The 13,470-nt window shown below is 39.2% G+C and overlaps 1 protein-coding gene across 3 annotated transcripts in view; it reads right to left on the bottom strand.

Annotated features, from left to right (window-relative positions):
• Positions 1-13,470, bottom strand: part of VWA3B (von Willebrand factor A domain containing 3B) — a 223,701-nt gene that overhangs the window by 57,039 nt on the left and 153,192 nt on the right. For all 3 annotated transcript variants that reach the window (XR_006606011.1, XR_006606010.1, XM_045077773.1), the window contains exons 17-19: positions 11,666-11,782; positions 7,652-7,739; positions 7,412-7,559 (exon numbers count right to left, since the gene is read on the bottom strand). Coding sequence is in view for 1 of the 3 variants with exons in the window: in XM_045077773.1 (XP_044933708.1) it covers positions 7,412-7,559; positions 7,652-7,739; positions 11,666-11,782 (353 nt within the window). In the remaining 2 variants the exon portion in view is untranslated. The remainder of the gene's footprint in view (positions 1-7,411; positions 7,560-7,651; positions 7,740-11,665; positions 11,783-13,470) is intronic.

Genomic DNA, 13,470 nt, shown 5'->3' with positions numbered 1-13,470 from the left:
TCAGCCCAGACAGATGTGACTGGGCACAGAACATAGGCGTTAAGAGTCAATTAAAATTCTCAGTGCAGTGTGTTAAGATTCAGGTTTGCTTTTCAGCTCCATTCTACTTTTTTGTCTACTTTTTCATAAAACATTAAGCCCAAATGTCAAAAAGCTATACATCCCACTAAGGAGGATGTATTTTTAGGTTATTGTCTTACTATTCTTTCCATTTCTAAGTGAGGGTCTCTTCCAGTCATAGAAAATGTTAAGGAATAAAAGATACAGGCATGCTTTGATAGTGAAGTTGGAATTTACTGCAGTATACTTCCATCATCCTCATGATGCATGCACTTACTATCAATAATGGAGAAAGGTAAGCACGCTGGATTGTGTGCTACCTACTCACAGGTCTGTGATGAGAATTTACATTGTCACAAAAGGTACCAAGCACAAGTGTCAATGGTGGAATGAAACTGAAAAATGTTGATCCTCACCACTTAGCTTTGCTTTCTAGAGTCAGAAGACTAAAATGTTTTTCTGAAGAACAGGACCCTCACTATTCTTCTAGTTTCTCCTTCTTGGGAATCACTCCATATTTTTCTCTCTTTCAGCCCCACACTGTTTAGTCCTATCTAACCTGACTTTGAAAATTGCCTTGGCTCCACCCTCATTGTTGCCACCTGGATCAGAGTCACCCAGGCCTTGCCTCCTGACTGACCCTCACCTTCCCAGCCTTAAACCTCTCCAACTACTCTGCACATTGCAGCTGAAGCCTAAATTGATCTTCTGCTAAAACCCCTTTGCTTGTCCTCAGGATGACACTCCAACTTCTTAATCAATCAAGGCCCTTCCTTTACTAGTGCTAACTTTCCTCCAGTCACACCAAACATTCTTTAGAATGATAAGCTTTCTTGGATCTTAAACTTCCCCACTTGCTCCCCCACTGCTTAGGACATCCCTCCCCATCTACTCACTTGATAACTCCTTTTCTGCCCCTGGGTCTGAACCCTCAGAGCCAAGCCTGAAGCCTTCTTTGACAACTGAGACTAGCTTAGGGGACCTCTCCTGCATCTTCACTAGGCACCTCCCACTTGTCATTAACCAGGACTTATTTTAATTGCTATTCCCTCCATGAGATGGTAAACTGTGTTTGTAGAAACATTGGTTGGTTGTCTTATTTGTCTGTACTCTAGAGATCAACTCGGGCCTGCATACAGTAGGCATGTAATACTTGTTGAATATTTTTAAAATAAAAGTCAATAAAAGTTTATTGAGTGCCTGCGAGTATGGGCTATTATATATGCATTACTTCTTTTAATTCCATAACAATCTCAGAGTAGGTATATTATTATGTTTACTTCTTCGTAATATGAACGGACCAGTGAAGAGAGGACAAGTTGAATAAGATTTTATATCTGCATGCTATTTTCAGGGTTTTCAAAGCATTTCTATACTTATAAAACAAATGCTTATCAACAAATATTATATAGTGTTCCTCTTAGGAAAAAGGCTGTTGTGGGGCTCTAACTAGCAGAAATGTAAAACTTATTTGGAAGGTTATTTGATTTCATCTGTCAAAATTTTATTTTTTTCCATTTTACTTCTTTTCAGTGTTCCAAAATTCATTGTTTATGCACCACACCCAGTGCTCCATGCAATACATGCATCCGTCAAAATTTAAAATGTGCACACCCTTTGGGTCTAGCAACACCACTTTGCGGAATCTATCCCCAGAGAGATTTGTTTATGTGCCCAAAAATCTGTGTGCAAGAAAATCTGTTATAGGATTGTTTGTGATATGGAAAAGAAGTATACAGTGTAAATGTCCATTAATGATGGGAAAGAACTGGGAATGAAAGCTATAGCACAGGAAATATAGTGAACAGCACTTTAATAGTACTGGATGGTGACAGAGGGCATTACACTTGTGGTAAGCAGAGCATAACTTACAGAGTTGTTGAACCACTGTGTTGTACAAATGAAACTAATGTAACATGGTGCGTCAACCCTACTTCAATTAAGCAATGAAATAATGAGGAAGAAATGTGAAACTAGTAAGAAAGAGACAACCCATATCTGCACGTGTGTAAAGGTCTCTAAGACCTTACCTTTTTTTTTTTTTAAATTTCTTTTCAGCGTAACAGTATTCATTGATTTTGCACCACACCCAGTGCTCCATGCAATCCGTGCCCTCTATAATACCTACCACCTGGCTCCCCCAACCTCCCACCCTCTGCTCCTCCAAAACCCTCAGGTTGTTTTTCAGAGTCCATAGTCTCTCATGGTTCACCTCCCCTTCCAATTTCCCCCAACTCCCTTCTCCTCTAACTCCCCATGTCCTCCATGCTATTTGTTATGCTCCACAAATAAGTGAAACCATATGATAATTGACTCTCTCTGCTTGACTTATTTCACTCAGCATAATCTCTTTCAGTCCCGTCCATATTGCTACAAAAGTTGGGTATTCGTCCTTTCTGATGGAGGCATAATACTCCATAGTGTATATGAACCACATCTTCCTTATCCATTCGTCCATTGAAGGGCATCTTGGTTCTTTCCACAGTTTGGTGACCGTGGCCATTGCTGCTATAAACATTGGGGTACAGATGGCCCTTCTTTTCACTACATCTGTATCTTTGGGGTAAATACCCAGTAGTGCAATTGCAGCACTATTTTTAATTTCTTGAGGAATCTCCACACTGTTCTCCAAAGTGGCTGCACCAACTTGCATTCCCACCAACAGTGTAGGAGGGTTCCCCTTACTCCACATCCTCTCCAACACATGTTGTTTCCTGTCTTGCTAATTTTGGCCATTCTAATTGGTGTAAGGTGATATCTCAATGTGGTTTTAATTTGAATCTCCCTGATGGCTGGTGATGAACATTTTTTCATGTGTCTGATAGCCATTTGTATGTCTTCATTGGAGAAGTGTCTGTTCATATCTTCTGCCCATTTTTTGATATGCTTGTCTGTTTTGTGTGTGTTTAAGTTTGAGTTTGAGAAGTTCTTTATAGATCCTGGATAGCAACCTTTTGTCTGTATTGCAATTTGCAAATATCTTCTCCTATTCCATGGGTTGCCTCTTTGTTTTCTTGACTGTTTCCTTTGCTGTGCAGAAGCTTTTGATCTTGATGAAGTCCCAAAAGTTTATTTTTGCTTTTGTTTCCTTTGCCTTTGGAGACCTATCTTGAAAGAAGTTGCTGGGCTGATATCAAAGAGGCCCAAACATATGGGCCTATGTTCTCCTCTAGGATTCTGATGTATAAGACCTTACTTTTTTTTTGAAGTAGGTTTCACACCAGCATGGAGCCCAACATGGGGCCTGAACTCATGACCCAGAGTTTAAGACCTGAGCTGAGATCAAGAGTCAGACACTGGGGGCACCTGGGTAGCTCAGTGGGTTAAAGCCTCAGCCTTCAGCTCAGGTCGTGGTCCCAGGGTCCTGGGATTGAGCCCCGAATTGGGCTCTCTGCTCAGCAGGGAGCCTGCTTCCTCCTCCCTCTCTATCTCTGCCTGCCTCTCTGCCTACTAGTGATCTCTGCCTGTCAAAGAAAGAAAGAAAGAAAGAAAAAAAGAAAGAAAGAAAGAAAGTCGGACACTTAACTGACTGAGCCACCTGGGTGTCCCGAGACCTTAATATTTTTTTTTTTTTAAAGATTTTATTTATTTGTCAGAGAGAGTGAGCGAGAGCAAGCACAGGCAGACAGAGTGGAAGGCAGAGTCAGACGGAGAAGCAGGCTCCCTGCGGAGCAAGGAGCCCGATATGGGACTCGATCCCAGGACGCTGGGATCATGACCTGAGCCGAAGGCAGCTGCCTAACCAACTGAGCCACCCAGGTGTCTCCGAGACCTTAATTTTTAAAAGATGATTTTCATAAAAGATAATTTATAAAAGATAAAATGGAAAACCATATGGTATCACCTCACTTATATTTATTAAAATTGTTATGCATGTGTGTATAAATATATATTATTTATATGTACGTATATACACATGAGTGTGTGGGTAGAAAAACAATTGGAAAGATAATCACCAAACTACCCAAAGAGTTTCGTTTGTAGATGAGAGTAGCTGAGAGAGAAATTCCCCCATTTTCCTTTAAAGACTTCTATATGGTCATTCCATACTGAGAATTCATATATTACTTAGCAAATAAAAATAAACCAATAATTAATTAAAATTAGGTTCCCTTTATATTTCACCATTTTATCATTTGTTATAGGTCTGTTCTCTTAACTTTTTTTTTTTTTTTTGGTCAGCATAACATTAATATATATTCAGTTCAAAGTACTACAACAAAAACAGAACCCCCAGGGCACCTGGGTGGCTCAGTGGGTTAAGCCTCTGCTTTCAGCTCTGGTCATAATCTTGGGGTCCTGGGATGGAGCCCCGCATCAGTCTCCCTGCTCAGCGGGAGCCTGCTTCTCCCGCCCCCCCCCCCGGCCTCTCTGCCTACTTGTGATCTCTGTCAAATAAATAAATAAAATCTTTTTTAAAAAACCAACAAAGCAAAAACAGAACCCCCAAATCCCCAATAATCTCACAACTCAGATAAACACTATTCACATTTTGGTAAAAAGAGAAAAGGAGGGAGAAAGAGTGCTATGTCTACATCATATATATTATGTAACCAAATTTATATACTATAAATGTGGAGGTTTTTTTCATTTAACATTAATTGTATTGAGAGCTTTTCCCTATGTCATCCTTTACAGAAACATGACATTTAATGAAAGTATGACACTCGAGTGCCCAATACAGATAGACCCTGAAGACATTTAGGTTGCTTTCAGCATTCTTATTGTTAGATATAAGGCAGCACTAACTATTCTTTGAATATATGTTTCAGTGTTTCTGATTATGAAATACCTACATATGGATTCACTGGAGGAGAGACTGTATGCTCTTAACACCTGAGTGTACTGCCAAGGATAGGCCAATATATACTCCCACTAGCAGGATATAAAAGTTCTCATTTCATCCTAATTTTGCCATCACTGTTCATTAGTATTTGTGTTTGTTTATTAGTATTTTTTAACCTTACAAATATGACAGTCGTGGTGGGGTAGGTGTCTAACTGGTTTTTCAGCTTGCATTTTTTCTCAGTGCATATATTTGGTTACCAGGTAAGAAATATTTGTGTATGAGGTTTTGATTTTTTTAATTTATCCCCTTAGATTTTCCAATGAGGTATTTATTCTTTCATCATTTGGGCACGTGTACATGTATGTTGTTCTGTGAACAGAACACTGATTCACACACACACACACACACAAACTATATGGATGCACACACAAAAACATATTTAAGACATTACTCTTGTAACTCTTCGTTGTATGTTGCAAATATTTTTCTGAGCTCTGCCTTCATTTTATTTATATGCTTTTATGCAGTAGAACATTTTTCTGTATTTGATCCATAAATCTTTCCTTTATGGTTTCTTCCTTTGATTTTATGTTTGTACTTCCATACCCTATCATATTAGTTTTTTGAAAAATTTATTTTTCCATGTTTTAGGTTGTTGGAAGGCTTAGAAGGAGACATGAGAAGCACAAGAAAATTCTACTTCTTGGCAGAATTCACTAAATACATCTTATTCCAAATAAAGCTGAAGAATATTAATAAAATAAGTGCACAGAATAGGAAAACCTGCCACCAAACTTCCTAGAAGAAATCAATCAGTGTTCAGTTTCTCTCTGCTGCTTCTGGAAGAAGTTCAAGTGATACATTGTTATCTGACTAATCAGGTTAGAGTTCACTGGAAATACAAATAGAACCTGCCAGTCACAAGGTCTCACCCAGGGACAGAGCCTCTCACCATGAAGCAAAGTCAACAGGAAAATAGCATCAGTCACACACAACCTCCAGAGCAAAAATCACTCACTGGTTGTGCACATGTTGAACTCCAGCAGTGTGATGTTTTCAATGTGACTCAGAGAAAAAAATTCACCAATTCCTCTGCTTTTTCCAAATACATCAAGACCAGTTAGACAAAGCCTTTTTAAAAAAAGATTTTCTGCCTTTGATTTTTTTCAATTTTTTATGGAAAATCAGAACTATATAAAAAAGTAGACAAAATAGTAGAAGGAGCTTCCCCAATTCAATATTATTATCATGCAAATTTAACAGTTACCAACTCATGGCCAATCTTCTTTTATCTATTCCTTTCCTCCCCCAACAACTCCCACCATCCCAATTATTTGGAAGCAAATCCCAAATACCCTACATTTCTTCTGTAACCATTTCAGGATGAGATAAGTTCTTTTAAGGACACTATTTCCATTTAGCAAATATAAAGCCTGATATGTTTCTTTTTTTTTTTTCCTCTTAGACCAAGCATTTTATTACTTTTTTTTAAGCCTGATATGTTTCTATTTAAATCATTAGCTGTCACTGTATATGCCCAGAAGCACTGGGGTTTGATCCTCATATCTTTGTTTTTTGTGTTCCTCATTCTCGAACAGTCTGGCTGCTCCACTGAATCTGTTCTTGCTAAGGGCAAGGACTTTCTATTTGCCCAATTCAAGGGAAACTTTTCAGTATTTATTTAGCTTTCCTCCACATTTAACCCTATTATGCCCTCCCACTGCATTTTCCCCTTCTAAGACATGACTGTCATTCTCCTATGGTTCTCTCTGGCTCTAGTTCACTCTCAGTCTCTCTCAAGTTCCCTCTTTATCTCTTTACCTCTTCTTTTCTCTTGCTCCCTCCCTCTTTCTCTTTGTGACTTTTTCCTTTGGAGACTTTTGTGATAGAAAGATGCCAATGGTGTTGCCTGCGTGGCTCCATCAGCTAAGAGGGCCAGCTCCTGGTTTCAGCTCAGGTCCTGACTTCATGGGTCCATGACAATCAGCCTCATGTTAAGCTATGAGCTCAGCAGGGAGTCTGCTTGAGATTCTCACCCTCTGCCCTCCCCCCACTCATGCAGGCATGTACAAGCTTTCTCTCTCTCAATAAATAAATCTTAGGGGGAAAAAAAGGTGCCACTATATTTAACAAGAGAAGGTAAGCAAAGGGAGGACACTGTGTCTCCCAAGTTCTCAAGGACACTTACCTTAAGAAGAGAAGGTAAGCAAAGGGAGGACACTGTGTCTCCCAAGTTCTCCCCCGTCCTCTGAAACTAGATGATGTTCACTCACAACTCATGACTCTGAGAAGCTTTTCAGACATTTTTGCTGCTCCACATTGCCACCCACCAGCAACAAGCTGTGAATGACCAACCCAGCAAGGGCCAATTTCTTCTAAGCTTAAAAATAAAACTTCTTAAGAGCATTTCTCTCTCCTTTTTACTATCTTTAAAAATAATTTTCTTTTTAATGGCTGAAATACATTTCTGTTACAACTATACAAGACCAAAGTGGACTACATTTTATTTGAGCTGGAAATGAAAAATATGTCAGGCAGGGACAGACAGAAAACCAGTCTTACCTCATCAAAGACCTTGGAAACAACATGTTTGTCCAGAATGGGAACATAGGTGGGGATGTGAGGGACCGCTGTCATGGACAAGGCATCCATGATGGTGAGTTTCTTGGCAACCAAGCTATGGGTCTTGAGCCAATCTTCTGAAGACATACTTGAAGAAATAAGAAGACACAATATGATGCTTTAAAGCTTGTAATAAACACAACCATAACAAAGCTTCCCTGATAAAATTGGGGTACTCACTCTTGGTCATAAACCTGTTTTCCTTCTCGACTCACTCTCCCTAATGACTTGCCATCTAGGTACTCATTTGTCAGCAGGATGCTTATTTCTGTGGAAGGAGAAATGACGGTTGTATAATTTCCAAATATATGGGTTTTTTAAAAGTCAAAATGCAAAAGGATCATACTTATCTCTCAGTTCGGTTGTGACTGATGATTAATAAATGGACCATATTTCAGAGAAACTTGACTGTCATAGGAGGTTCTCTGGCAAAATTCATTTGCAATTACACTAAAGACCAATAAATAGATGAATATGGCCCTATCAGTGTTTTGTTTATCTACTTCATCCCATATCCACTGAGATCCCTCTCCATGGAAGAATGAGACATTCATTCCCTCATTCCCTAGAAAACACATTTTTATTTTATTTATTTATTTATAACTCAAGAAACATCACATCAAAGTTGTTTTATTAGTTTTTCACAGTGGTGGTATTATGAATATAATTCTGCTAATTCTTTTTTTTTAATTTAGATAAACTTTTACTTCTTTTTTTTAAATTTATTTTTTATTTATTTTTGGCATAACAGTATTCATTATTTTTCCACCACACCCAGTGCTCCATGCAATCCGTGCCTTTTATAATACCCACCACCTGGTACCCCAACCTCCCACCCACCCGCCACTTCAAACCCCTCAGATTGTTTTTCAGAGTCCATAGTCTCTCCTGGTTCACCTCCCCTTCCAATTTCCCCCAACTCCCTTCTCCTCTAACTCCCCATGTCCTCCATGCTATTTGTTATGCTCCACAAATAAGTGAAACCATATGATAATTGACTCTCTCTGCTTGACTTATTTCACTCAGCATAATCTCTTTCAGTCCCGTCCATGTTGCTACAAAAGTTGGGTATTCATCCTTTCTGATGGAGGCATAATACTCCACAGTGTATATGGACCACATCTTCCTTATCTATTTGTCCGTTGAAGGGCATCTTGGTTCTTTCCACAGTTTGGCGACCGTGGCCATTGCTGCTATAAACATTGGGGTACAGATAGCCTTTCTTTTCACTACATCTGTATCTTTGGGGTAAATACCCAGGAGTGCAATGGCAGGGTCATAGGGAAGTTCTATTTTTTAATTTCTTGAGGAATCTCCACACTGTTCTCCAAAGTGGCTGCACCAACTTGCATTCCCACCAACAGTGGAAGAGGGTTCCCCTTTCTCCACATCCCCTCCAACACATGTTGTTTTGGCCATTCTAACTGGTGTAAGGTGATGTCTCAATGTGGTTTTAATTTGAATCTCCCTGATGGCTAGTGATGATGAACATTTTTTCATGTGTCTGATAGCCATTTGTATGTCTTCATTGGAGAAGTGTCTGTTCATATCTTCTGCCCATTTTTTGATATGGTTGTCTGTTTTGTGCGTGTTGAGTTTGAGGAGTTCATTATTCCTGGATATAAACCTTTTGCCTGTACTGTCATTTGCAAATATCTTCTCCCATTCCATGGGTTGCCTCTTTGTTTTTTTGACTGCTTAATGCTTCAAAGTATAGGGATAGAGGAAACATTCCTGAACTTCATCAAATCTATCTATGAAAGACCCACAGCAAATATCATCCTCAATGGGAAAAAGCTTGCAGCCTTCCCGTTGAGATCAGGAACACGACAAGGATGCCCACTCAACACTCTTGTTCAACATAGTTTTAGAAGTCCTAGCAACAGCAATCAGACACAAAGAGAAATAAAAGGTATCCAAATTGGCAATGAAGAAGTCAAACTCTCTCTTTTCGCAGATGACATGATTCTTTATATGGAAAACCCAAAAGACTCCACCCCAAAACTACTAGAACTCATACAGCAATTCAGCAACGTGGCAGGATACAAAGTCAATGTACAGAAATCAGTGGCTTTCTTATACACTAACAATGAAAATACAGAAAGGGAAATTAGAGAATCATTTCCATTTACTATAGCACCAAGAACCATAAGATACCTGGGAATAAACCTAACCAAAGAGGTAAAGGATCTGTATTCGAGGAACTACAGAACACTCATGAAAGAAATTGAAGACGACACAAAAAGATGGAAGACCATTCCATGCTCTTGGATAGGAAGAATAAACATTGTTAAAACGTCTATACTGCCTAGAGCAATCTATACTTTTAATGCCATTCCGATCAAAATTCCACCAGTATTCTTCATAGAGCTGGAGCAAATAATACAAAAATTTGTATGGAACCAGAAGAGACCCCGAATCACTAAGGAAATGGTGAAAAACAAAAATAAAACTGGGGGCATCACGCTACCTGATTTCAAGCTTTACTATAAAGCTGTGATCACGAAGACAGCATGGTACTGGCATAAAAACAGACACACAGACCATAAAAACAGACACACACATAGAGTAGAGAGCCCAGATATGGAGCCTCAACTCTATGGTCAAATCATTTTCGACAAAACGGGAAAAAATATACAGTGGAAAAAAGACAGTCTCTTCAATAAATCGTGCTGGGAAAACTGGGCAGCTATATGTAGAAGAATGAAACTTGACCATTCTCTTACACCGTACACAAAGATAAACTCAAAATGAATAAAAGACCTCAATGTGAGACAGGAATCCATCAGAATCCTAGAGGAGAATATAGGCAGTAATCTCTTCGATATCAGCCACAGCAACTTCTTTCAAGATATGTCTCCAAAGGCAAAGGAAACAAAAGCGAAAATAAACTTTTGGGACTTCATCAAAATAAAAAGAAAACACCTTTTTAAAATGTTAAATTTGCAAATGCCATTAACCAATGATTGTTCAATGTTGCCCTCACTGGCCTCCTCCAAATTATACAAAAGAACCTTGATCAACATTTTAGTTTCTGAGAGTTTGCTCTGTAGTTCTTCCACTCTGTCTGGAAAACCAAAATCCCTACTAGATCCTGTTTAGTTATAGATACATAATTCAAATCAATGTTTCGGATTTTTAATATATATCCTTATAAAAACTTGGACTTACAAATGAAAAGAAATATTAGCTAATTGAATTGGCAGCATCTAGAAGGAGGCGTGTTTGGGAGTGACTTGGTTAAACATCTAAGAAATCATACTCTACTCATCATAAGATGAGCCCTTTAAAAACCACGCATATAGCAGACCTAGGGACTATGACAGGTTAATTCAAACAGAGGAAAAGACATCATAATGATCAGTGCTAATGAACAAGAGGTTAGATTCAGCTATGGATGGGGGGTACACTTGTCACTCAGTCCCTCTTCCTACATAGGGGATTGATCGTGTGTATCTGTGTCATTAATTTGATTTAGTAGTTATCAGCAATTTGAAATATAGGGGAAAGTCCTACAGGAATTAAACTCTTAGAAATTTACTATTTTAAGAATAAAGTTTTTTTCTTATAATAAAATCTGCGTGCCATATTCTCCTCACAATTTATCCCCAAAAGGCTGACAATATGGACCAGCTGACACCCCCTGTGAATGAAGGGAAGAAAATAAAAGCTTCTTCTTCTTCTTTTTTTTTTTATAAGATTTCACTTATTTATTTAACAGAGAGAGAGAGTGCGCACAAGTAGGGGTTGCAGTAGGCAGAGGGAGAAGCCCAATATGGGGCTCCATCCCAGGACCTTGGGATCATGACCTGAGCCAAAGGCAGATGCTTAATTGACTAAGCCACCCAGGCACCGCAGAAGGGAAGAAAATTAGCCAGCTGTGAAGTATTAGGTTTTCAAGTTCAAAACATGCAGTGGCAGCGAGAACTATACTAACACCAGAGTTATGTGAGTCACTTATATATTAAACATCCAGGCACAGTAATTGCAAATCTCAGCCTAAGAAAATCTAGTTCCTTATAGCAGACAGAGATGATTTACAAGGAGTCCCTGAATAGGAAGCAATTGTAACCCACTTAAAAATGATTTGTTTCCCCCAAAATGTATCTATACCCAGGTTTTTAGGAGCAGACACACTGGGCAAAGGGAGGCTGGCCTGTGCTTCCTGATATAGAGAGACCCTCTCTGGCTTACCTCTGTCACTTGGAGTGTTCCAGCTGCTGGAAGTAGAAAGGCCGTCGGTCCTCTCACTGCAAGCTGAGCTCTTGAGGCTGGACATCTGGCTTCTGAGAAGGCTGGTTTTGGTTGATTCTGTTGGTAGCAAAGGGAAAGGGGTTAAAGGAACGTGGGACAAAATGAGAGACTTTAATAGATGCACCTAATTCCTTGGATCCTTAGAAAAAGAATGCAGGTTCCAAACCTCAGAGGACAGTTCTGCCACCAATTAAATGCTGCCATAAATGTTTGTTCCACTTATCTGAGCTCAAGCTCTACCCCTCTTCAAGAGAGATCTACTTCCAAGCTCATTCAAGTTGTGGGTAGAACTCATCTCCCTGCAGCTGTGCAACGAGGTCCCTCTATTCTCACTGACAGTCAGGGGGCTTCTCAGCTCCTGAAGCACTCACATGACTACTCAGTGGTCCCTCCATCTTTAAGCCAGCCATGACACACTGAATTTCTCTTGTGCTTCAAGTTTCTCTTTCTTTTCTGTCACTGGCTGGAAAAATCTCCTCCTTTTAAGAGCTCAAGTGAGTATACTGGGCTCTCCTAGACAACCTTGACTTCAGGTCAATGTAAGATAATCCTAGAAGTCATGCCTCACCATATTCACAGACTGCAGTCCTTTGCTAGCAAATCAGTACTTTTCAAATATTGACATTTAATTTGTGCAATATACAGAAGGTAATGAGCTTATATCAAGACACCTTGATTATTTTTATATGCGATTATGGAAACCACATTAATTATAAATGTGATCTGTACTTCACAATTTGGAGGTACAAGTACCAAAGCTTTATATAGTATTCGTGAATGTGATGTGTCCTTGTTTTCAACAAGAAGGAACTTAGCCTCTCCTATAAGAAACTAGATAATTAGACTGAAGATGAACTAATAATCTACAAACTATCTTTTTCACAGGAAGTTAATACCCGTGGTCTCTGTACATAAAGATAGGACTGTGTTAAGTGTTATTCATTATTTTTCTAGGCAACAACAGGGTGAATCCTGTGTCTTGATTGCATCTGTAACCAGGAATTAAGAAAGATAAATTTCATTGGGATCTATGTCTGTGAGTAAAAGAGATAAATGATCCACATAGGAGATAAATGATCCACATAGGAGAGCTGAACTCCACAGTCCACCTTGACCAAAATCATTAGGCAAGACAACAAGTGAGCCAAAATGAAAATAATATTTAGCTCCCGAAGTCTCCAAAAATAAAAACTGTATTATTTCCAAACTCTGAAAATAATGAATAAAAACACATTTATCTGGCAGTGGATTAAAGCACTTAACTACTCCCCAAGTTCAGTAGTCAGTCACTACATTTCATTTCATTACTTTTCCATGTTAAAAATTAAAACAGAATAAAGCCTATCAATAGCAACAACCCCAAATCTAAGTGAAATGGTAGAAGTGACAAAAGGCCATTACACAATGTTTAGGACAAGTAGCAAGTAGCCTTTCTAGCAAAACTCTGGTTTTGCTGGAATGGGCAGGTGGGCTACACAGGTGGCATGGTATAGGAAACCACTGTGTTCACATGAGCCTAAGACATTCCTCCCTTGTACAGAGATACCAGAACAAGTAGACAGATCATGCAAGATTGATCCAGCTATGGCAAGTGGCCCATACCAGGAAGCCCCTTGGCTTATATAGGTTCAAGGCTCTCCTCCCTTGCCTAGAGACAAAACAACACTCAAAAGATAGTAGTGGGGAAGCTACCATAATTTTTCCCCACTGAAAGACATCTAGCCTCCTGGCCTGAGGAAACTCCT

The sequence above is a fragment of the Mustela putorius genome, unplaced genomic scaffold, assembly GCF_011764305.1.
Source record: "Mustela putorius furo isolate JIRA1106 unplaced genomic scaffold, ASM1176430v1.1 tig00000224_pilon_pilon_pilon, whole genome shotgun sequence".
Lineage (NCBI taxonomy): Eukaryota > Metazoa > Chordata > Mammalia > Carnivora > Mustelidae > Mustela > Mustela putorius.
This window is presented reverse-complemented; position numbering and strand designations above follow the sequence as displayed.